At 35.4% G+C, this 22325-nt stretch overlaps 2 protein-coding genes across 2 annotated transcripts; both read left to right on the forward strand.

Annotated features, from left to right (window-relative positions):
* Positions 1 to 487: 487 nt before the first annotated feature.
* Positions 488 to 5880, forward strand: LOC112040220 (beta-fructofuranosidase, insoluble isoenzyme 1). Its single transcript, XM_024073118.2, has 7 exons — positions 488 to 708; positions 3169 to 3177; positions 3299 to 4155; positions 4281 to 4439; positions 4729 to 4970; positions 5085 to 5175; positions 5336 to 5880. The coding sequence occupies exons 1-7, from the start codon at positions 519 to 521 to the stop codon at positions 5513 to 5515; spliced, it is 1728 nt and encodes a 575-aa protein (XP_023928886.1). The 5' UTR covers positions 488 to 518; the 3' UTR covers positions 5516 to 5880.
* A 3484-nt stretch (positions 5881 to 9364) lies between these two features.
* On the forward strand, positions 9365 to 12208 carry LOC112040231 (uncharacterized). The gene is made up of 6 exons (XM_024073126.1): positions 9365 to 9466; positions 9591 to 9676; positions 10234 to 10331; positions 10669 to 10899; positions 11016 to 11206; positions 11393 to 12208. Exons 1-6 carry the CDS (start codon positions 9365 to 9367, stop codon positions 12206 to 12208), a joined length of 1524 nt encoding a protein of 507 aa, XP_023928894.1.
* Positions 12209 to 22325: the final 10117 nt, after the last annotated feature.

Raw genomic sequence — 22325 nt, forward strand, 5'->3', positions numbered from 1 at the left:
ATTTGAACGAATAACAACTAACCACCTGTGATTTGTTATAAAAATATTGTATAATTATTATAAACGTAGCATCTTTCTATTTTCAATGGTGATAAGTTGTTACTTGTTACTGTTATTGGTGGATAAGAAATCAATTTCAATAGTAGATTCAAATTAAAATCCCTAAATAGACTCTTACTTTGAATTTTATTGTAAAAATATTATAAACCAGTCTAGTTTTCTACTGCAACTATTATATTGTAGTTTTTTTTTTTTTTGTTTTGTTTTTGGTACGTGGAAAACAAACAAGATAAAAATCCCACATAAACAGGAGAAGAAGTTTTTTCCTAGTAGTACTAGGTTTAAAATAAACCGCTAGGCTAATTAAAAGTGTTTATCCCAACAATAATCCAAAACCAATCCTTGTTATTTTCAGCATCTACCACCACCTTATCTCTTTCTTTCTCTCTCTTCTATCTATGCATATATATAGTTAGTCACCTTTCCAAGCGTCTCTATTCTCTCTGTTTCCTTTGATAATGGACATGGCGAAGTTTCTTCCAGTTTTGCTATGCCTTTTCTCTCTTTGTGTTGCTGTCCAAGCATCGCACAAGGTTTATCCAGAGTTTCAGTCTCTGCATTCTGAGAAAACGAGTCAAAGTATTGAGACTCTGAATCTAATTCAGAGAACTGGGTACCACTTTCAGCCTCCTAGGCACTGGATTAACGGTATGTACTCTATTTTCATATTCTAGCAATGGTTTTTTGTTTATGGTTTCAACTTTCAATTCCTTTTTCTTTTCTGTCTCGGTTTCTTTGTTTGCATGCCAAGTGTTTCAGTCTCTGAATTCCAGAAGAATGGTTTTGTTTTGTTTTACCCCTTTGTTTGTCTTACGTTTGTATAATTGTGCTGGAATGGCAAGCCAGAAATTTCTTTAAAATAAATATATATACAAAAAAAATTAAATCCAAAAAATAACCTTTATACACATATTTGTAACATAATTTAAACAATGCTATTTTCTTACCTATAACAAACCAGATTAAACCTTTTTTTTTTCCTAACAGTATCTCTAATTTTCTAAAAAATTAAGAAGAATTTTATTAACAAGATTTACTTATATATTTCTAGAATATGCATGCTATTGTGGTATAAGAATAATTAGATCATTTAAATTCATTTTTTTAAAACCCAAAATATAAGAGGGGAAGTATTTTTGAGAAGTCAAGGGGCCATGCTTTTTTACATGTCGTTTCATCAGTGTTTATGCTTATATTACATTGGGCTAATGCCTATGTGTTTATGCTTATATTACATTGGATTAGTCTAGAATTTTTTGAATTAGTTTTATATTTTTATCATCCAACATTTGGAATACAACACGAGTCTCTACTTGATTATACAATAAATTTTACAATTTTTTTTTCTTAATTGAGTTGAGAGGTTTTGATAGGTATACAATAAAAATAATGTTAATAGTGAATTTTAATTAACTTGTATTCAGTCTTAATGCTTATGTGTTTATGCTTATATTCTATCGGTTGGGCTAATGCCTATGTGTTTATGCTTATATTACATTAGATTAGCCCAGCTCAACTTAACATAGTTTTCAATTATTAGTCTAGAATTTTTTGAATTGGTTTTATATTTTTATCATGCAACGTTTAGAATACAACACAAGTCTCTACTTAATTACACATTAAATTTTACAATTTTTTTTTACTAAATTGAGTTGAGAGGGCTTTGATAGGTATACAATAAAAATAATGTTAGTAGTGAATTTTAATTACTTTTATTGACTCAATGAGTTGTAAAAAATTTTGTGTGCTCTTTACTCTTTGAAATATAACCTACTATTTTTAGAAGTTTTTGATAGAAACATTTGAATTTATATAAGAATATGGTTAAAAGTTTTTTATTGAAACATTTGAATTTATATACGAATATGTAATGAAGATATTTATATGTTTCTCTAATTTAGAGTGTGATTGAGACCAATTTTCTTGTTAAGTTTTTAGTTTTTACCTTTTATGTACAGTTTTTTAAAATTTAAGAGCATATTTTAAAGAAAAAACTTAACATGCATTGCATTTGCGAATAACATTTTTTTTTTGTTTTTTTTTTTTTTGAGGAAAGACTTCAGAGAAATAAGCACAACAGGTTTTACAATTTACAAAATGGTGTGGATTTATCTCATGCTTTAAAACAAGTAGGAATAAAATAACAATATAATCTAGGTAACGTGCATATTATTCCAAGAGCTTTTAGTAAAAAAATATAACCTTATGGTTCAAAGTAGTTCCCTTCCTCAAGAGAATTTAAGTTTTTAGTTCAAACCTACCCTTCCTCATGTACGTTCTCGAAGGATGAAGCACATTCCAATGTCATTCTATATTTTTAATAAAGTGGCTTCATTGGACCGACTAATGTTATTTTATTGATTCCTTTTCATTTTGGACAGTTCCATAACATTTAATGGTCTGGGTCACTTTGTTGTTTTGTTGTTGTATTGTACCAATTCAACAGTTGTTGGTACTATTATATTCTCTTTGGTTTGGTTTGGTTGGGTCACACTTCGGTATAATTTATCCCATCTATAAGTTAGTGGAAACCTTTATAAGTTTTGACACAATTTGTGGCCTTAGCTCGAATTCGAAAGGCAATATTCTTCCTTTGTCTGAATGCATGTTAATATAATTGTTTACGGGTAATATTGGTACAGTGCTCTCTACATGAACAATATTCTAATCACTTAGCTGCTATGGTGGTAAAAAAGAATGCATTAACCACGATTAAGATACAATAAATGGTCATATTGTGTTAGGTACTGAAGATCTTTATCTAATCAGATTGTTACCTATACAACATTTTTTAACAGATGTTAAGGTAATAAATAGTTATTTATTATCACATAGATCCACAACTGATTCTGAAAATTTTGTTTATGTAGATTTCAATAATTGTGGAAACTTAATTGTTATTTTGTGAAAGATTGCAATTCATATTCTCCATGACATTGATGCCCTGTTAATCTGCTAGTTACCAATAACTTTTTTCTGGTCATTGACAAGTGTTTTACCCTTAATTCTGTCTCTAATTGCTTATTAAGTATTATAATTACTCACAGTCACTAACTTCTTTTCTCTTTCTTGGGTGTTCAAATTCGCATAACAATGAACCAACAACAGATCCTAATGGTGAGTCTTTGCTGATGAACTTTCTTCTTTCATATCCTATAAATCATTTTATTTTTATTCACCCCCTTTTTTACTTTTTTTTTTCCTTGGCTTTATGTGTTTTTCATTTGAATGTAAACAGGGCCTATGTATTACAATGGACTCTACCATCTATTCTATCAATACAACCCAAAAGGTGCAGTGTGGGGCAACATTGTTTGGGCCCATTCAGTATCAAAGGACTTGATCAACTGGGAGCCTCTTGAGCCTGCCATCTATCCCACTGATCACTTTGATATAAATGGGTGTTGGTCTGGGTCAGCCACAATTCTCCCAGGCAACAAGCCTGTTATTCTTTACACTGGAATTGACCCCAAAAATCGCCAAGTCCAAAACTATGCTATCCCAAAAAACTACTCTGATCCTTATCTCCGTGAATGGGTTAAGCCCAAAGACAACCCCATAGTTGATCCTGATAGAAGTGTCAATGCAAGTGCTTTCCGTGACCCAACAACAGCTTGGTATGGAAAAGATGGGCTTTGGAGAATTGTAGTGGGTAGCAAAAGGAAACATAGAGGCATAGCATACTTGTACAGGAGTAGGGATTTTGTGCATTGGGTTAAAGCCAAACATCCTCTACATTCAAAACATAAAACAGGTATGTGGGAATGCCCAGATTTTTTCCCAGTTTCATTGAATGGTAAAAATGGAGTAGACACTTCCTTTGATGGACCAGATATAAAGTATGTTTTGAAGGTGAGCCTTGACCTTACAAGGTATGAGTACTACACTGTTGGACAATATCATCAAGGTATAGATAGGTATGTACCTGATAATACTTCAGTAGATGGTTGGAGTGGGCTGAGATATGACTATGGAAACTTTTATGCCTCAAAGACATTCTTTGATGTTGACAAGAACCGAAGGATTTTGTGGGGTTGGGCCAATGAGTCCGACATAGCTCAACATGATGTTGCAAAAGGATGGGCCGGAATTCAGGTAACACTAATGTTTTATATTATTTTGGGATTAAGACTATGTTGTTGTTCTGTGACAAGTCCTTATATATAAACAGTTGCTAACAAGTTACTTACAAATGTGATGTTTTATTGGAATTGTTTCAGACTATTCCGAGGGAGTTGTGGCTTGACAGTAGTGGGAAACAATTGATACAGTGGCCTATCGAAGAATTAGAAACTCTGAGAGGGGATAAAGTTCAAATAAAAAATCACAAGCTCAAAATGAGAGAGCAAATTGAAATTAAAGGAATAACTGCTATCCAGGTTTGCTACTTAAATGTGACACAATATATATATATATTTTACATCTGTTGATTTAACTTATTGTGATCGATATATTATAAAAGTTATGTTATTGATTGAGCCATATAGTAGTGATGTTGCTTTATAATTTATCACCTTAGCAAGTTTCGGAGAAGATTGTAAAAAAAAAAACAGTCGGCATTTTTGTTTTACAAGCAAATCATTACATTATTATGGTACAAATCAATTCCTTTCAATCAACACTGAACACGATTCATTTTAGTGATCATTGTAATTGATGTTTTTACAGGCTGATGTTGATGTTACCTTCTTGTTGCCGTCGAGCTTGGACAGCGCCGAGCAATTTGATCCTAGCTGGGTAAATGCACAAGATGTCTGTGCTCTAAAGGGCATAAAAGTTGAAGGCGGGGTTGGGCCATTTGGGTTGTTCACATTAGCTTCAGAAAATCTAAAGGAATATACTCCTGTCTTTTTTAGAATTTTCAAAGCTCCACAGAAACATGTAGTTCTCATGTGCTCTGATGCAAGAAGGTAATTGTGTGATTATTGGTTAATTTAGCTGCCTTTTAGAGTAGTATAGTAATTTTTTGTATCTCCTCTTGTCACCCTTTTTGACTTGGTTTCTATATGTTTGCTTGTATATAGTTCCTCTGTGAGGAGTGGACTATATAAACCATCATTTGCAGGCTTTGTAGATGTGGATTTAACAGATAGGAAGCTCTCTCTTAGGAGTTTGGTAAGCCCTCTCACGAACATTCCGAATACACAATCAAACTTTATGAACTAAAATGAAAACAATCTAGAACTTTAAGGGTGTGTTATTTAGTCTAAACATGGTAAGGGTTAAATCTTTGTTTTTCTCTCTAAATTTTTGAGTTGTAAATGTTCTACTGCAGATTGATCATTCTGTTGTGGAAAGTTTTGGAGCTGGAGGAAAAACCTGCATCACATCAAGGGTTTATCCTACATTCACAAGCCTCAATGATGCTCACTTGTTCGCATTTAATTACGGGAAAGAGAGTATTACCATAGAGAGACTCAATGCATGGAGCATGAAGAGACCTCAAATTAACTGAAAGAGAGAAGATCTAATAGTTTCTTAATTATGCTGAAAATTTAGGGCCTGTTTGGAACATAAACTTAAACACATATTTTCAGTTTTTAAACAACATTACACGTATTTCCACATACTTTTTCATCCACACATATTTTCAAAAAAACTGAAAACTATTGTTTAAACACACGTACCAAATGGGCCCTTAGTGTTTGTTAGTAGTATTTAAATAATCATTTTGTTCCCCAAAAAAAAAAAAAAAAAATCAGTAGAAGCCAATTGAATAAGAATTTTCTTGTTGATGATAGTTGGGAATTCCAATTAACATTGTAGATGCATGATGATGTTTATTTATGTAATATACTAATATGGCAGAACCTTTGGTGACAAAAAAAGCCTAACAATATAGTTGTGTCCATTTTGGCAACGAGTAGTGTTTATAATCGGAGATTGTGTGAAACAGTATAGCTTTAAGTCACTACTTCAGTTGTTTTTGTAAGTGTGTAAAACTGTGTGAAACAAATTAAACCCTTTGGTAATTTACAACTCAAACAAAAATTTTAGATCAACTTTATCCAAATGCTCACCTGATATCGCATTGTTTTTTAAAAAACACTTTTTAAAACAACTAATCTAAATATACACTTTGTCATCTTGTAGGTAGAAAAGATAACTCTAAACATGTTTAAACCAAAATTTATCCTTATTATTATTTGTTGGGGATAATAGATAAAGTAATAATGAAAGAATAAGATTAACATAAAAGACAAACAGAAAATAGATAACTTGTTTTTTAAATGCTCACCTGATATCGCATTGTTTTTTAAAAAACACTTTTTAAAACAACTAATCTAAATATACACTTTGTCATCTTGTAGGTAGAAATGATAACTCTAAACATGTTTAAACCAAAATTTATCCTTATTATTATTTGTTGGGGATAATAGATAAAGTAATAATGAAAGAATAAGATTAACATAAAAGACAAACAGAAAATAGATAACTTGGAGGCACAATATAGTTTTCCTTAAACAATAACTTGGAGGCATAATTGTTGCTAAAGGGTTATCGTAAACTTGTCCCCAGGATACAACTAAGTTGTTGGATTTTACAAATAGCAATTCTGGAGAATGACCACAGGATATAACCAAGTTGTTGTGCTTTTTGTGTTATTTTTCAAGTGAACATAAGCTTCTATTTATATCCATAGAGTTTTATTTCACCAAAAAGCACGTATGAAGAGTTAAAATGTTTCATAAAACTGTTCACAATACTTGAAACATTTTCAAACATTTAGAATAGTTACTAGAAAATTTTGCAGAAAATTTAGTTTTACGAGTTTCAATTGGTCAAGAGAAATCGAGCATCGATTGAATGTTCTTTTTGATCAATCGAATAGGAATCGAACAGCAATTGAACCATCCAGTGATTTCACGATTATTTTCTTCATCATTTTGATTGATCAAGTAAAAGTTTCGACTGAACGAAAATATTGAATTTCGATTTTCACTTAGAAAATTCTAGAAATTGAATTTTCACTTTATAAAATAATATTTTCCAAATTCAAATATCATTATTACAATCTATTCATGTATATAACTATATATACAATGTTATTACTGTCTACTACTACCATTATTGTATTTTGTTTTTGGCATGTGGAAAACAAGATAAAAATCCCAAAACCAATCCTTCTTGGGATCCACGAAAAAAAAAAAAAGCCTTGTTATTTTCTACATCTACCATGCACCGCCTTCTCTCTCTAATGCTCTATAATCTATATATAGTACTCTTCTCTAGCCTCTTTCTACTCGCAAAATTCTTATTCTTTCAAGATTTAACAATTGCAAGCCATGGAAGTGGAACTATCAAGTGAAACATAGTGTTCAAAGGAAGAAGATGATGAAATTGGCAGAAGGAGCAAAAAGTTCGAAGACAGCAGTAGAGATAAACCTTTCTCCCAACCTCGAGGAATGGTTAGCTATAGGGACAGCTTGGTTGGGGACATCCTAGGAGCTTATGAGCAAGCCTTTCGATTTGACATAGTTGCTAAGGATGAAGCATCAGACATAGAAAGTGAAGCCCCCTTAGAGGGTATGGTGGAAGTATTGTTATCCAAAGAAATGAAGGAGCGCATCAGGGCACTGTGGTCCAAGGCATTGATAGTGAAAGTGTATGGAAGGACTGTGGGGTACAACTACCTCACTTTCAAAATCAATGCCCTATGGAATCCTATGGCAAGGATGACCTGTGTTGATTTAGGGAAGGATTTCTTCTTGATTAAGTTCAATGTTGAAGAAGACTATGACAAGGTGCTCCGTGGGGGACCGTGGTTCATTAGTGGCCATTTTCTTGCTATCAAGCCATGGGAACCATACTTCAAAGCATACTTCAAAGCCTCGGAAGCGAAGTTCTCTTTAGTGGCAGTGTGGGTTAGGCTACCTGAACTGCCAATAAAGTTTTATGATAAAATAGTGTTAAAAGAAATTGGGAATACTATTGGTCTAGTGCTAAGGATAGATTATTACACTACCTCCGACACAAGAGGAAGCTTTGCGAGATTGTGCATTCAGGTGGACTTGGACAAACCTTTTAACAACACGTCGAAGATAGGAAGATTAAAGCAGAAAGTTACATATGAAGGCACCTGGTCTCTTTGTTATTGCAGTGGTCGGCTTGGGCACATACAAGAAAACTCTTGCTATCAGGTTAAATCCCCTGAGATGGTATTTGTAGGTGAAGAAGCCTGTACTCCCATGCCAAAGAAGAACCAGGAAGAAGAGAAAATAGAGGCTAACTATGGTGCATGGATGCTAGTTACTAGAAGAAAGAATCTAGTTAGAAATGGACGTAATCGTGGTCCAAACCAAAAAGCCTAACAGGGGGAAACGTTTGAAAAGGCTTCAACGGTACAATTTGGTACAGTGGTGGGACCCAAACCCCAAGAAAAAGGCCAGACCTCATCTAGGGAACACCATTTGGAGGGTGAGTTGCGTGTAGATCACACCGAAAAGATTGTGGAAGGTGAAAGTAACACGCTATCAAGGATAGATGGTAACACCAAAGCCGGTTTGAATACTGACTTAGCCTTCTTGAGCAATGGAATGGAGGGGATTGAAATGACTAAACAGTACCATAAGAAAGGTAAGGAGAAAAAAGCTTTTGGAGTTAAGACACCCAAAACACTCAAAAGACCAAACCCAAGTTTAGGTAGCAAACCCACGCCTTACCAGAGAGCAACAGTAAAAATTTCAACCTCTGAAAATGAAGCCAACAACCTAAGATCATCATCTTTACCCTCGAGCAGGCTAGGCAATGTGGTATAAGAACTGATTAGTACCCATCTCGGACTAAGTGATAGCCCAAATCAAAGCTTCACCCACCTCCATGATGGGCAAAGCCGAGAAAAAGCTCTTTGTAGCGTGGAAACATCTCTTTCCAATCACCTCGTCTAGCATCATAATGGGGAATCTAGCATTGGACCATCCAGAATAGGGAACAACCCCCAACCCATGGTGGAAGTTCATTGTCAACGCACCATTGATAACGGAGGAAGTGGCAATGAGTTTGAACAAGCAGAGAAGGCCATTAGTAGTGCCTCACTTGGACGAATCTGAATGGCTAGTGCAGGAGAGGAAAGTCATAAATTTCAGGGGAGCAGTCACCTCGCATATGGGGAATTTCCCAACTATGAAGCTGTTCCAAATACTCACCCCATACAGGAGGTGCGACCTTCTGGTAACATGCTGGGAGGATATTTTAGGGATCCTGAAGTACGACTGTGTGGAAACTGGAATGGATGACATCCATGGACCTTCTGAGGACAATGGGATAGAGCATGATGGAGGCAGTAGCAATGATGCCTAACTCGATGGAAGTACCAATTGGAAAATTTGTCAACATGAATATTTTACTATGGAATTGTAAGGGGTTGTTGAAAGCAGACTTCAAGAAGAGAGTCTTTGAAATGATGGTAAACCACCAACCAACTATTATGGTGATAATTGAAACAAGGGTAGGGGGAGACAAAGCAGCTAGAATCATTGAGGACCTTCCTTTTGATGGTTTCTTTGCCATAGACACAATTGGATATGCAGGGGGGTTATGGCTCCTTTGGAAGACAAAGGAGGTGGAAGTGTTCGTTCTTTCATGCACAGAATAGGAAATCCACGCCATGGTTAAGGTACGTTGCTCAAACCTTTCCTGGTTTATTTCCCCAGTATATGCTAGCCCACGGTTAAATGAAAGGAGAATTTTATGGTCCAATCTGACTAAAGTTGCCCAATTGCATCAACTGCCTTGGTTGCTCCTCTGAGATTTTAATGAAGTTCTCAGTGGGGAGGACAAATATGGGGGTAGAAGTATAAACATTAATAGGGCCTTAGAGTTTAAAGATTTCCTTGACCATTGTAACTTTTTGGATTTGGGCTTCTCTAGCCCAAAGTACACATGGTCCAATTGCAGGAAAATTTCATATTTAATTCTAGAAAGGATAGACAGGTGTTTTACAAACCCTTCTTGGAGATTATTATTCCCTAAAGCTTCGATCACCCATTTAATCAGAGTATATTCAGATCACTGCCTTGTCCTAATTGAGCTTAGTAAATCTCCTCCTATGGCTAGAAACAAGCCTTTTAGATTTCAATCTATGTGGCTTCTACACCCAAAGTTCCCTAGATTTGTTAAAGACAATTGGGACCATGCCCATCCATTGTCTTTTGTAATCACTAATTTCACCAGGAAAGTTAAACGGTGGAATGTTGAGGTTTTTGGAAATTTGTTCACCAGGAAGAAGAAAGTGCTTGCCAGGCTTAATGGTACTCAAAAAGCCCTTGCAAGTAACCCCAATGATTTTCTAGTCCACCTAAAGAAACAACTTACTGAAGAGTATAACCTTATTATGCTTCAGGAGGAAGAATTCTGGGCAATAAAATCTCATCTAAATTGGATAGCCTTTGGAGACCATAATACCTGCTTTTTTTCATACCTCTACAGTGGTGAAAAGGCATAGAAATCAGATCAGGGCTATCAAGAATAATGTGGGTGAATGGATTACTAATGAAGAGGGAGTGAAGGATCACATTTGCCCTAGATTCAAGAAACTCTTTACCACTTAGCTGACCTATTCTACTTGAGCTTCGAAAGTGGAACACTTCTCTTATAGTGTTCTATTAGGTTGGGAAAAGGAAAAGTTAAGTGAAGAGGTGACCGTTGCTGAGATTAAGGTAGGAATGTGGGCACTAAAATCGTTTACAGCGCTTGGAGTTGACGGACTTCATACTCGTTTTTTCCAACGATTCTGGCATGAAGTTCAAGAAGCTGTTTGTCATGAGGTTGCTTTAGCCTTTCAATCAGGGGCAGTTCCTAATTACCTGAATGAAACTCTTTTAGCTCTCATTCCTAAATGTCAGAGTCCGGAAACATTGGGGAGCTATAGATCGATTAGCCTATGCAATTCGGTCTATAAAGTAATCACCAAAATCATCACTACTTGGCTGCAATGTTTCCTTCACCCTTACAAGCTACTTTTGTTATGGGTAGGAGGGGTATGGACACCATTGTTATAGCTCAGGAGCTCATTTATTCCATGGATAACAAGAAAGGAAAGATGGGTTTTATGGCAATTAAGGTGGACCTTGAGAAAGCCTATGATAGGCTTGAGTGGAATTTCATCCACAAAGTTCTTCGTGCATTTCACTTTCCTCATCACTTGGTAAAGCTCATTATGAGTTGTATTTTCACTATAAGCATCTCCATTCTTGTTAATGGTGAGTCCCTAGAAAGTTTCAACCCCTCAAGAGGCATCTGCCAAGGCGATCCAATATCCCTTTACATCTCCATCCTATGTATGGAGTACTTGGGAAGCCTAATCCAAAAAGAATGTATGGATGGTGACTAGGTTCCCATAAAGGCTTCAAGGGGAAATCTTGAGATATCACATCTCTTTTTTGCCGATGATCTTATTCTTTTTGCCAAGGGAAGTGAAGAAGGCAGTGTGGTTATCAAAGATGTGCTGGACAGATTTTGTGCTGAATCGGGTCAAAAAGTGAGCTCTGACAAATCCCGCATCTATTTCTCTAGAAATGTGAAGGCAGATCTGAAAGATAAAATTTGCAGCAATCTGCAAATCCAAGCTACCAACGACTTAGGCAAATATTTGGGTTTTCCCATTAGACATAAAGGGGCTGCAAGGAATCAATTTAATTTTGTGGCGGAAAGGGTTATCAAGAAGCTATCTGGCTGTAAAGCTAAGTTACTATCCTTCGCAGGTAGGACGGTCCTTGTGAAATCTATGATGTCAGCCATTCCAAACTATGTGATGCAAGGGGCAGCTCTACCAATTCATCTTTGTGATAAATTGGATAAAATTAGTAGAGATTTCCTTTGGGGATCATCTCAAGGAAAGAGTAAGATGCACTTGGTTGGTTGGAACAAAATTATCAAATCTAAGGAGGAGGGAGGATTAGGCATTCAAGCAGCGAGAGCTAAAAATTTAGCACTTTTGGCTAAGTTTAACTGGCGGCTCTATCATGAAAAGGATGCTTTGTGGGCAAAAGTTTTGTTAAACAAATACTGTTCTCAATCAAGGAGGAACTCCAGTGATCCTGACAAGTTTCCTTGTTCTTCAATTTGGAAAGCGGTCAAACAAGGCTTCCATATATTCTCTAAACGAATTGCATGGAGTGTAGGCAATAATTCCAACTTGAAATTCTAGACTGACAACTGGTTAAAAGGGGGCATCCTAAGGGAGCTCATAGAAGGTCCACTACAGCAGTTGGAAGACAAGATATCAGTTAAAGATGTGTTTAGAGATGGAGAATGGAAATGGAACGAGCTGTCTTTTCAGCTTTTGGCAAGTGTGAAGGAAAAAAATTTCAACTACGCCTATCCAGTTATATGGTAGTAAGGAGGACACCTTAATTTGGAAAGCTACAAAGAATGGAGAATTTTATGCTGCATCAGCATATGAGTTGGCGAAACCTAAGGAGGATCAAGAATGCACATTCCTGGGCAAGTGGGTCTGGGAGCTGGATACAATGCCCAAAATAGCACATTTCTTATGGTTGTGTCACCACAACAGTGTGCCCGCGAGAGAGGTCATTACTGCAAGAGGTGTGCAATGTGACACCACCTGCTCTCTGTGCAAAAATGGCACTGAATCAATAAGCCATTTATTAAGAGTGCCCTTTTGCCATAGAATTTTGGAGGAAGATAGGGGTGCCTGCCTCTTTGATTTCCTCCTTCAACTTAAACTGGTTGGATTGGTTGAAGAGGAACAACATGTGCAATGCCTAAATCCAATCCCACAGAATTCCTTGGAGGAGCTTATTCCCTTTTGCTGTTTGGGGGTTATGGATACATAGGAACAGAGTAGTCTTTGAGAATACCACCCTGAATCACTTCCTCCATAAGTCTTGTATTAATCAGGCAATCGAGTACTTCTTTTGTGTAGGCAAATCTGTCCAACCTCGGCAACAGGGCTGCATACAAATAAAATGGAACAAACCCAAGGCTGGCACAAGCTCAACATGGATGGAGCATCAATGGGGAATCCAGGGAAAGCAGAAGGAGGAGGGGTCATTCGGGATCACAGAGGGAGCTGGGTTCAAGGTTTTGCAAAAAAAATTGGTATCACAACCAGTGTCATAGCTGAGTTTTGGGCACTTAGAGATGGACTGACCATGGCTGCACAATTGGGGATAACTCTCCTAGAAATAGAAATGGATGCAAAGATTGTAGTTGATCTTGTACTCTCTAATTCGAACTCTAACAAAGAGTACTCTCCATTGCTGAATGATTGCAGGTCCCTTCTCCGCGGATTCCAGCAAGTCAAGATGCAACATGTCTATCGTGAAGTGAATAAAGTTGCTGATGGTCTTGCGAGGAAGGGGTGCCTGCAGCAAGCTGATTTTGTTGTTTTCACTACTCCGCCTTCCCCTGACTTTACCTCTTTAGTTATGTTTGATGTTAATGGTTTGTACTCTCTAAGGTGATCTGCCAATGTTGTAACTGCTATGGACAGCTAGTTGTTTTAATGCATTCTTCTTTTAACCAAAAAAAAAAAATTCTTATTCTTTCTTCTGTTCTTCTTAGATAATGGATATTTCCAAGTTTCTTTCTGTTTAATTCTTACTTTGCTCTCTTTGCTTTGAATGCAACAATGTTGTAGTCAAGGCGTCTCACAAGATTTACCCAAAGTTTCAGTCTCTTAGTGCTGTGGAAGTGAAACAAATTCACAGAACTGGGTTTCACTTTCAGCCTCCTAAGCACTGGATGAATGGTAACTTCTTTTCATATTCTCTAAAGAAACTATAAAACTTTTGCTATGTTTTTATCATGCAACATTTGGAATACAATAAGAGCATGTACTCTTGATACAAGGACACTATAATGTAATAATCATTCTCCGTAGCTATTTAGTTGATTTTTAAAATGAGAAATAACCAATCTTTATTTCTTTACTTACGGTAATAGTTTTTATTTAAAAAATTGCTAAAAACCTATTAGCAACCTCCCAAGGGAAAAGGAAAAAAAAATGTTGCTGTCTCTCTCCTTTGGTGCCTATTATATCAATTGATAGTTGGTTTGCCGAGCTCTATTTTACACGTTAAATAGACCAAGTACTGATTTATCAATTTCAATCCATAGCTGTTGTGAACTTGTGATCGATATCATCATCTATACTAATCGATGAATTTGAAATTCCATTGAGTTGTTGAGTTCTTTTTCATGTTAAGTTTTGCCTTTTCTCTTTTTATTTAATTTTCTTCTTTCTTTTCTTTCACAGAAGATTTTATCATTTTTAATTTTTTCTTTTTTAACGTTTATGAAATTATTAATTTTGAAGAATATATTAATTATTGAAAATTTAAAATTTAACATAATAAAATGTTAAGCTAGATACTCTCCCACCTTTTTCTCAAAAAAAAAAAGAAAAAGAAAAAAAGAAGGATACTCTCCCATCTGCTGTAGAAGGGGAAAAAAAGATGTTAGTTTACAAAAAGTGTAAATATAATTTCACTAATAAGGTTGTTTTAGAAAATTATTTGACCTAAATATATATATAACTTAATATAATTTCATCCCACCACCTTATGCTTTTTAATTTTTTTTATATAAGATATAAGTTCTAATCTAATATAATTTAAGTGTATATGTGTGTGAAGCTTCCTACTGGAGACTTTAACTCTGGCCCTTATCCCCCACACCTCATAGTACTTGTACTTGTAGAGTGACCATTGCGCTAAGGGTGCGCTGTGGTTCCCACCACCTTATGCTACTATACTAAATTGTGGACTAGCATTTATTCCTCGGATTTCTCAAAAAAAAAAAAGTATTATGTATTCCATTCCAATTTATTGTATTTATTGTAATACTTAGTTGCTAGTTCCACAACACTTTCATAATAAATCATAGGTAGTAGACTGTTACTAGTTTTAAACTAGGCCCACCATTAGGGGTGGCAAAATTTGACACGACCCGCGAACCCGACACAACTAACCTGTTTATAAACAGGTCATGGGTTGAGGCTAGATGGGTTCGGGTCATATTCGGGTCGACACGGCTGACCCGTTTAATAAACGGGTCGTGTTCGTGTTTAACATGTGAACCCGTTTGACCTGTTTGACCCGTTTAGGTAATAAAGATATTAAATTTTGTTATTATTGCTTAATTTTTGTAGTTGTAATTATATGTTTATTATTATATTTATGGTTGTAATTGTATTTTAATTTTAGATATATAGAAATTAATAATAGATTATTTAGATCATGTATGACCTATTAATCAAACAGGTTATTAGTATTAATTTTTACATGACTTATTAATTAAACAGGTTAAACGTGTCAGGTTGGGTCAACCTGTTTAATAAACAGGTCGGGTTAGGGTTGAGGATTCTTGACACGTTTACTAAACAGGTCGGGTTCGGGTCAACCCATATAGCAAAGTACTTATGGCTCGACACGACACGAACCCGACCCGCGAACACGAATTGACACCCCTAATTTATTATTATATTTATGGTTGTAATTGTATTTTAATTTTAGATATATAGAAATTAATAATAGATTATTTAGATCATGTATGACCTATTAATCAAACAGGTTATTAGTATTAATTTTTACATGACTTATTAATTAAACAGGTTAAACGTGTCAGGTTGGGTCAACCTGTTTAATAAACAGGTCGGGTTAGGGTTGAGGATTCTTGACACGTTTACTAAACAGGTCGGGTTCGGGTCAACCCATATAGCAAAGTACTTATGGCTCGACACGACACGAACCCGACCCGCGAACACGAATTGACACCCCTACCCACCATTGACATCAATTTTTTATCCATTAATAATAACTTGTCACTTAAGATTTATTGTAAAAAATATCGTGGATGTAGCATTTCTCATTCCTAGCTATTACCATATAATCACTATTATAGTATACCAAATATGCTCTAGGTCTACTTAATTACACAATAAACTTTACAACTTTTTCCCCCACAACTTTTGAATTGATAGGTTTCAATTGGCATACAATAGAAGTAATGCTAAATATCATTATCAATCATTATTTTGAAACTCAACAAATTGTGAAATTTATTATCTCTAATATTACTCTTTGGAATACAGCAATTTTTTTTTTTTTTTTTTTAAAGTTTCATAATAGAAAAACTTAAATATATGTACAAGAATATGGACATACAATATTGTTTGTTTCTTTTTTTGATGAGTAATGCGTGCTTTTACTGTTTGTTTCTTTTTTCTTTTTGTTTCTTTAATGGCCTTAACACGCATTACAGTTTTTTAAAGGGCAATGTTTATTTTACACTATATGTGTGGTTTTTTAAATCTTATCTTTTAAAAAACAAAATATGACGTGGCATTATGTAGTATGTAATATGTACCCGGTTAGATATAAGTTAAAAAGGTAGCCCCACCTGCTATGATGTGGTACTATGTAACATGCACGAATGCAGAGATGATTATTGTTATTATTGTATTGATGTAGCAATATCCATGGAGGAAGGAATATCCAAATATAGTAAATAGACCAGTTTTTGTTAGAGCATTAGTATTGAAAAATGCTAAAGCCAAATCTAAGAGAAATATAGCATTTTAAGCTTTAAAACTAACTGCATCAGAGAATTGTAAATGGTACTATTGCAAATTTTTTTGCAATAGTGCTACAGTGCAATTCTAAACATAGAATTGCACTGTAGCAACTATTGTATCAGACATAATATATTTTATACATGTTTTCCCCCCGAAACTTCTCTCTCATCACTACATTCTGCGCGGGGACTTCTCACTCTATTCCCTCTCTGTTTCTCCATTTGGTCTCTCATCTCCAAAATTTCTCACTTCATCACCATCTCTGAAATTTCAGACTTCATCACCATCGCCGAAATTTCTCACCCATCTCCATCTCCGAAATTTCTCACCCGATTCACCCTCACCCATCTCAACCGATTCACCCTCACCCATTCATCCTCACCCATCTCCATCGCTGAAGCTTCACCCTCACCCATTCACCGATTCAACCTCACCTCACCCATTCACCGATTCACCCTCACCCATTCACCGATTCACCCTCCGATTCACCCTCACCCATCTCAACTGATTCACCCTCAAGGGTTTTTGGGTTTGGTTCAGATTTTGCAAAAAACGAAGCTCCGTCGGTGTTGGGGGATTTAGCTCCGTTGGTTTTGGTGCTGACTGAAAGGTGGGTTTTGATCAATGTATTTTAGAGTTTTGTGTTTGTGTTTCTTTTCTCTCTCTGCAATAAAAAGAGGGTTTCAGCTTGTGTTTGTGTTTGGGTTTTGATAAAAGAATTGTTGTTTATGTTTGCAGAGTTTTTGTTGTTGATTTAGCATCTTCAGAAAGTTTGCTCAGTTCTTCAATTACTAGTAAGTATCTCTCTCTATCTATTTCTCTCCCTTCTCTCTTTTCTCTTTGTTTCTCTACCCCTCTGTAACCGTTCTTTGATAAGCATTTTTTTTCCTCACAAATCATTCAATAGCTCAATTAGTTTTATAATTACGATATCTAGTTGCTCTCTGGTGTTTTATGCTTTCATTTTTATTATTTATTCTTCTTGTTTAGAAGGGTGTGTACTATGTATCACCAAGTTTGTCAGCAACACATGTTGTTTCTCTTATCTATCTATCTAATCTTTTAATTTTTCCACATTGCTGTGGTTACGAATGCATATGTATCAAGGGTCCAAACTAATATAGAGTAAATTGCAATGTTCTTGTCATCCAAGTAATGCACTTGATGTTGATAGGGCCATTTAACATTCGTAAGTTGGAGTCATATTATGGAGCCAAAATATGTGCTGACTTCCACAGATATTCTCCTATTGAATGAGATGAAAATATTAAATATGCATAGGCGGTTTCAGTAACCTGACAATTGAATTGTGAAGTAGTTACGATGTATAGTAAAGTCCTAGTGAGGATTTTAAGGGGAAATATGGTGATGACCTTACAGAAATGTTTGAACTCTGAACTGAAACAAGGTGAGGCATGAAATATAAATCCTTCATGAGCTGCTAAATTATGCAAAAAATAATGAAGGCATTATGCGCAGTGGTCAATTGCTAATTCTTTTGACACCGGAGGGTCTCATGAATAACAAATAACTTAGTGACAATTGAACATCAAATTAGTGAAGTCTTAGCAGAACCTCACTTAATTTTTTGGGGTCATTTTCAAAATTTATTTTGAAATGATCTTGAAAGAATTAACTAGCAAGTCATGGAAAATTCTATATCTGTAGTTTTCAAGTATCAAACAGTGTGCAATTTGGAGTTTTCAAGAGGAGGTTATGGCTATAGATAACTTTGAATTCTATTGCTTTTAGTGTGTCTTTTTGCTTTCCAAAGTGTATTTTCCAATTCCTAAGTCCTGTTAGTTGGGTTTGAATATTTGGTCAAGTCATTGGTATTTATTATGGCTTTTGCTAACAAGTGTCCTAATAAGTGGCCATATTTATTTGTGTTTTATTGTTTACAAAAGAGGTTCAAGGGAGTAAATTTTGTTGATGATATGAGGATTCTCCATAGAAGTTGCTAAACTTGTATTTTTCTGCATAGTCTCTTAATTTTTAGTTTCAACACCTTAGGATCTAGTCTTGAGCCCTTTTATGATCAATCTAATTCAGTTTCTCCAGGTGTTTTTGAATCATTGGATTGTCGTGCCTTACATATATTGTTTTGATTAGGACTTGTCAACATATATTGTAGAATGTTGCTATATGTGAGAAGTTGCCACCAAAATATTATGATTAGCTTATACTGATTGTAAAGATACAAATAAGAATTGACTTCATATGCTAATTGACTTCATACACTAATTGTTTTAAGTTCCCTATTTAAAAGGGATGGCTAGGCAAGAAGACTATGAACAATATGGTAATTTCTGACAAGCTGATTCTGATTTTGTGGAGCCATTTTTAAGTGGGTCTCAAAATCCTTTAGTGCCCATCCATTCTTTACTAGAAGTTGAAATTGTCACCTCTAAACGTGGTGGCAACTTCAGTGTAGATGAGGACCTCCTCCTCATCTTTGCATGGCTTAACATTGGCATGGATGCTGTGCATGGTACTGAACAAAAGGGTGACAAATTTTGGACGAAAATTTGGGAATCGTTTTGCAAGAACAATACTTACGGAACCACACGTTCTAGTACCTCCCTATCAAGTCGATGGGGAAATATTAATAGGGAGACAAGTAGGTTTGCTGGGTTCATGGCTAAAGTTGAAGCCCGAAATAGCAGTGGTGGAACTGACGAGGACAAGGTATAAATTATATTGCAATGGTGTCACAATATTAATTTCCTTTATAGTTTCAAGACTCTAATTATTTATTTTTTTAAAAAAAAACTTTAGTTGAAAGAGGCAAAGGAACTATATAAATCTACACCAAATCCTCAACACGGCAAAAAACAACATTTTGTTTATGAACATTGTTGGGTTGCGTTGAAGAACCAACCAAAGTGGAGTATGCCTAAGGAAAGATCAAAAAGGCTCCCTCAAACTCCAAGTTCAATTGATCAAGTTGATAGTAATGATGATGATACAGTGGTACTAGAAAGACCAATTGGTAGAAAAGCCGAAAAGGCTAAGCGAAAGAGGGCAGATGGTGATAATGGTTTCGATAATTATTTGGCGAAAAAATTGCAGTATATTCAGGCATCACATGAACAAGACCAAGAGGCTCTTCACATCAAAGCGGAAAAGCTTCGTCTTAAAACTATTAAGGAGGAGGGAAGAATAATGACCATGGATACAAGTGGCATGAATGACAAAGAAAGCCGTTATTTTGAAAATCTCAAGGATCAAATCCTTGCAAGACAAGTTGGAGTTGACCCAAGGAACATGTAGATGTCTTGTTGTAACCTTATTTTGGTAGTAAATTATTTTGGGGTTGGGTTTGGCATATGTAGATGCCATTTTGTAACTAGCCTTATTTTGGTAGTGGCTTATTTTAAGCATAGGTTTGGAACATATAGGTGATGTATTGTTCCAACTTGATCAATTGGCAGTAGGTTGTGCCACTTATGTAATCACATCATTTTTGTTTATATGAAAAACTTATTTATTTTCTAAGGGTGTTTCTTTGGCTGTTTATGATAGTTAAGTTTGCTAGCTGTTTGTGTGGCTGTTTTACTGCTATTTGTGTGGCTGTTTTACTGCTGTTTGTGTGGCTGTTTGGTGAGATTAGAAGCACTATGTCATGTACCACTTAATTTTTTTTTGGGTGTGGCTGTTTGAAAGGGAAGGGGAATTCATCTATTTTTTGGCTTTCACACTTTCACACCAGCTGACACAGAAGGTAAATAATGTTGGATGTGCCAGCTATGTGGTGTGGTTAAGTTAACTTTGACCATTAATAAATGTTCCTTCGGGTAAATGAGTAAAGACTAGTAGAGAACATAAACTCATGGGTGTGCTAACAAATTTCTTTCTAACACTTTCTAATTTCTACTTGAGTTATAAATTAAGAAGTCCACTTAAGTATTAACTTTGACCATTAATAAGGCAAGACATTCTGTTTTTGGGCCACTGGACTTATCCAGGAGTGCTCTCTTTGGTTACAATCTTTTGCTCAATGACATGTTAGGCTAGTTTCAAAGTCTTGTATTAGTTTAGTAGCCCATTTACCAACCTTTTCTATTACTGTAGGTGTGGACATGTGGATATAGAGGAAAACTCCACCCTGCCTGCATAGCTTGAGTCTTAATTCAATAAGAATCTAGTGTAAAATAAGGGGTTAAGCATGCTAGATTAGCATTTCAAAAAATAATGAATAGGATGTGCCAGGCACAATTAATATTGTCCCACTCAATTTATTTTTATCTCACCAAAATAAGCTTATATCAATCACACACTTTTTTTTTTGGTTTAAAAAAACAATCACAATTCACAAAAATTGGTTTTCAAAAGTGGTACATGACATAGGTGAATTGTTATTTTTTATACTGTAGTACTAATGCTAGATACTAAAAGAGGCACATAATGCTAGATACTAAAAGTGAGCATTAATTATTACATATTCATAATTCCTTATGCAATGGAGGAAGAAGTGTTTGTTAGAGATCTGTGGACTCATTAGATGGCACATGGATGTTGCCTTTAGACTTGGTGACAACTAAAGAACTGGGAGGAGGGGCTATTTTGGCAGATTCATTGGATTATTTTCATTAGAATGCTCTTGTAGAGCAAGGGAGCTTGTTAATATTATTAGAGATTTAATATTGGACATTTCCATTGAATTTAGTTGGTCCTTAGTGGTTTCCTTCAATTTAATTGTTCAGCTGCAACAATCTCTTAGTCGTGTCATGTGCCTTTTCTTCTTTCAGTTACCATTAGTTGCATTAATAGCATTAATTAGTTGTGGCCTATTGAACATACTCATATAGAAATTACTTCTTATTCCTCTTTTCGGTATACAAGAAGGGAAGGAATAGGTGATATGTCGTTTCTTATTAAATTATTACGATCGTACTATTGCATATGAGCGCACAGGTCCATGTATAATATGACTTTGAACAGTTTTAGTTGTTTCCTTGGAATGAGTCCATGCATTCCTGCTTGTTTTGTGCCACTGTCCTAGAGGAGGCATTATATGCACCCGTGTTTTCTCAATGTCAACTTACTACCTATAAAACAGGGCACTAGACTATTAATTGGCTTCGCTTGCCATGGTTTTGTGATTGTATTCTTCATGTTTATTCTTCAAATAAAGTATAAAACAGTAATAAAGCAAGAACACCAACCTATATAAAACCTTAAGCTCATAATAAGAATCTGTCAAAATCTGTTATGGGGTTGTTTTAAGTATGTTTTAAGCTATTTAAGTGTGTGTAATGTTTCTTGAAGTTTGTCTATGTGGCTGTTTTATGTCTGTTTTAGTGGCAGAATTTGTCAAAATCTGTTATGGGGCTGTTTTAAGTACGTTTTAAGCTATTTAAGTGAGATAATTTCCTGTTCAATAATAGTTGATAATTTCCTAACACTGTTGTCTTCAAGGTTGTCTCTATGGGTCGCTCTCTTTTTAAAAAGTTGCTTTTTGACGACTCGGACGAGGATGAGATAATGAGGCGAGTTCTTAAGGGTTCAAGAGTACAACGTAAACGTCGTCGGTATATCGAACGTGATCGTTTGGCAGGCCATAAAAGACTTTATCTCGACTACTTTGCCGACACACCAGTGTATCCTCCTAATTTATTTCGGAGGAGATTTCGGATGAGTCAGAATCTTTTTTTCCGTATTCAGCATAAGGTAGAGGCATATGAATCTTACTTTATCCAAAAAAGAGATAGTGCACAAAAAT

Source organism: Quercus suber, unplaced genomic scaffold (genome assembly GCF_002906115.3).
Source record: "Quercus suber isolate HL8 unplaced genomic scaffold, Cork oak 2.0 scaffold_430, whole genome shotgun sequence".
Lineage (NCBI taxonomy): Eukaryota > Viridiplantae > Streptophyta > Magnoliopsida > Fagales > Fagaceae > Quercus > Quercus suber.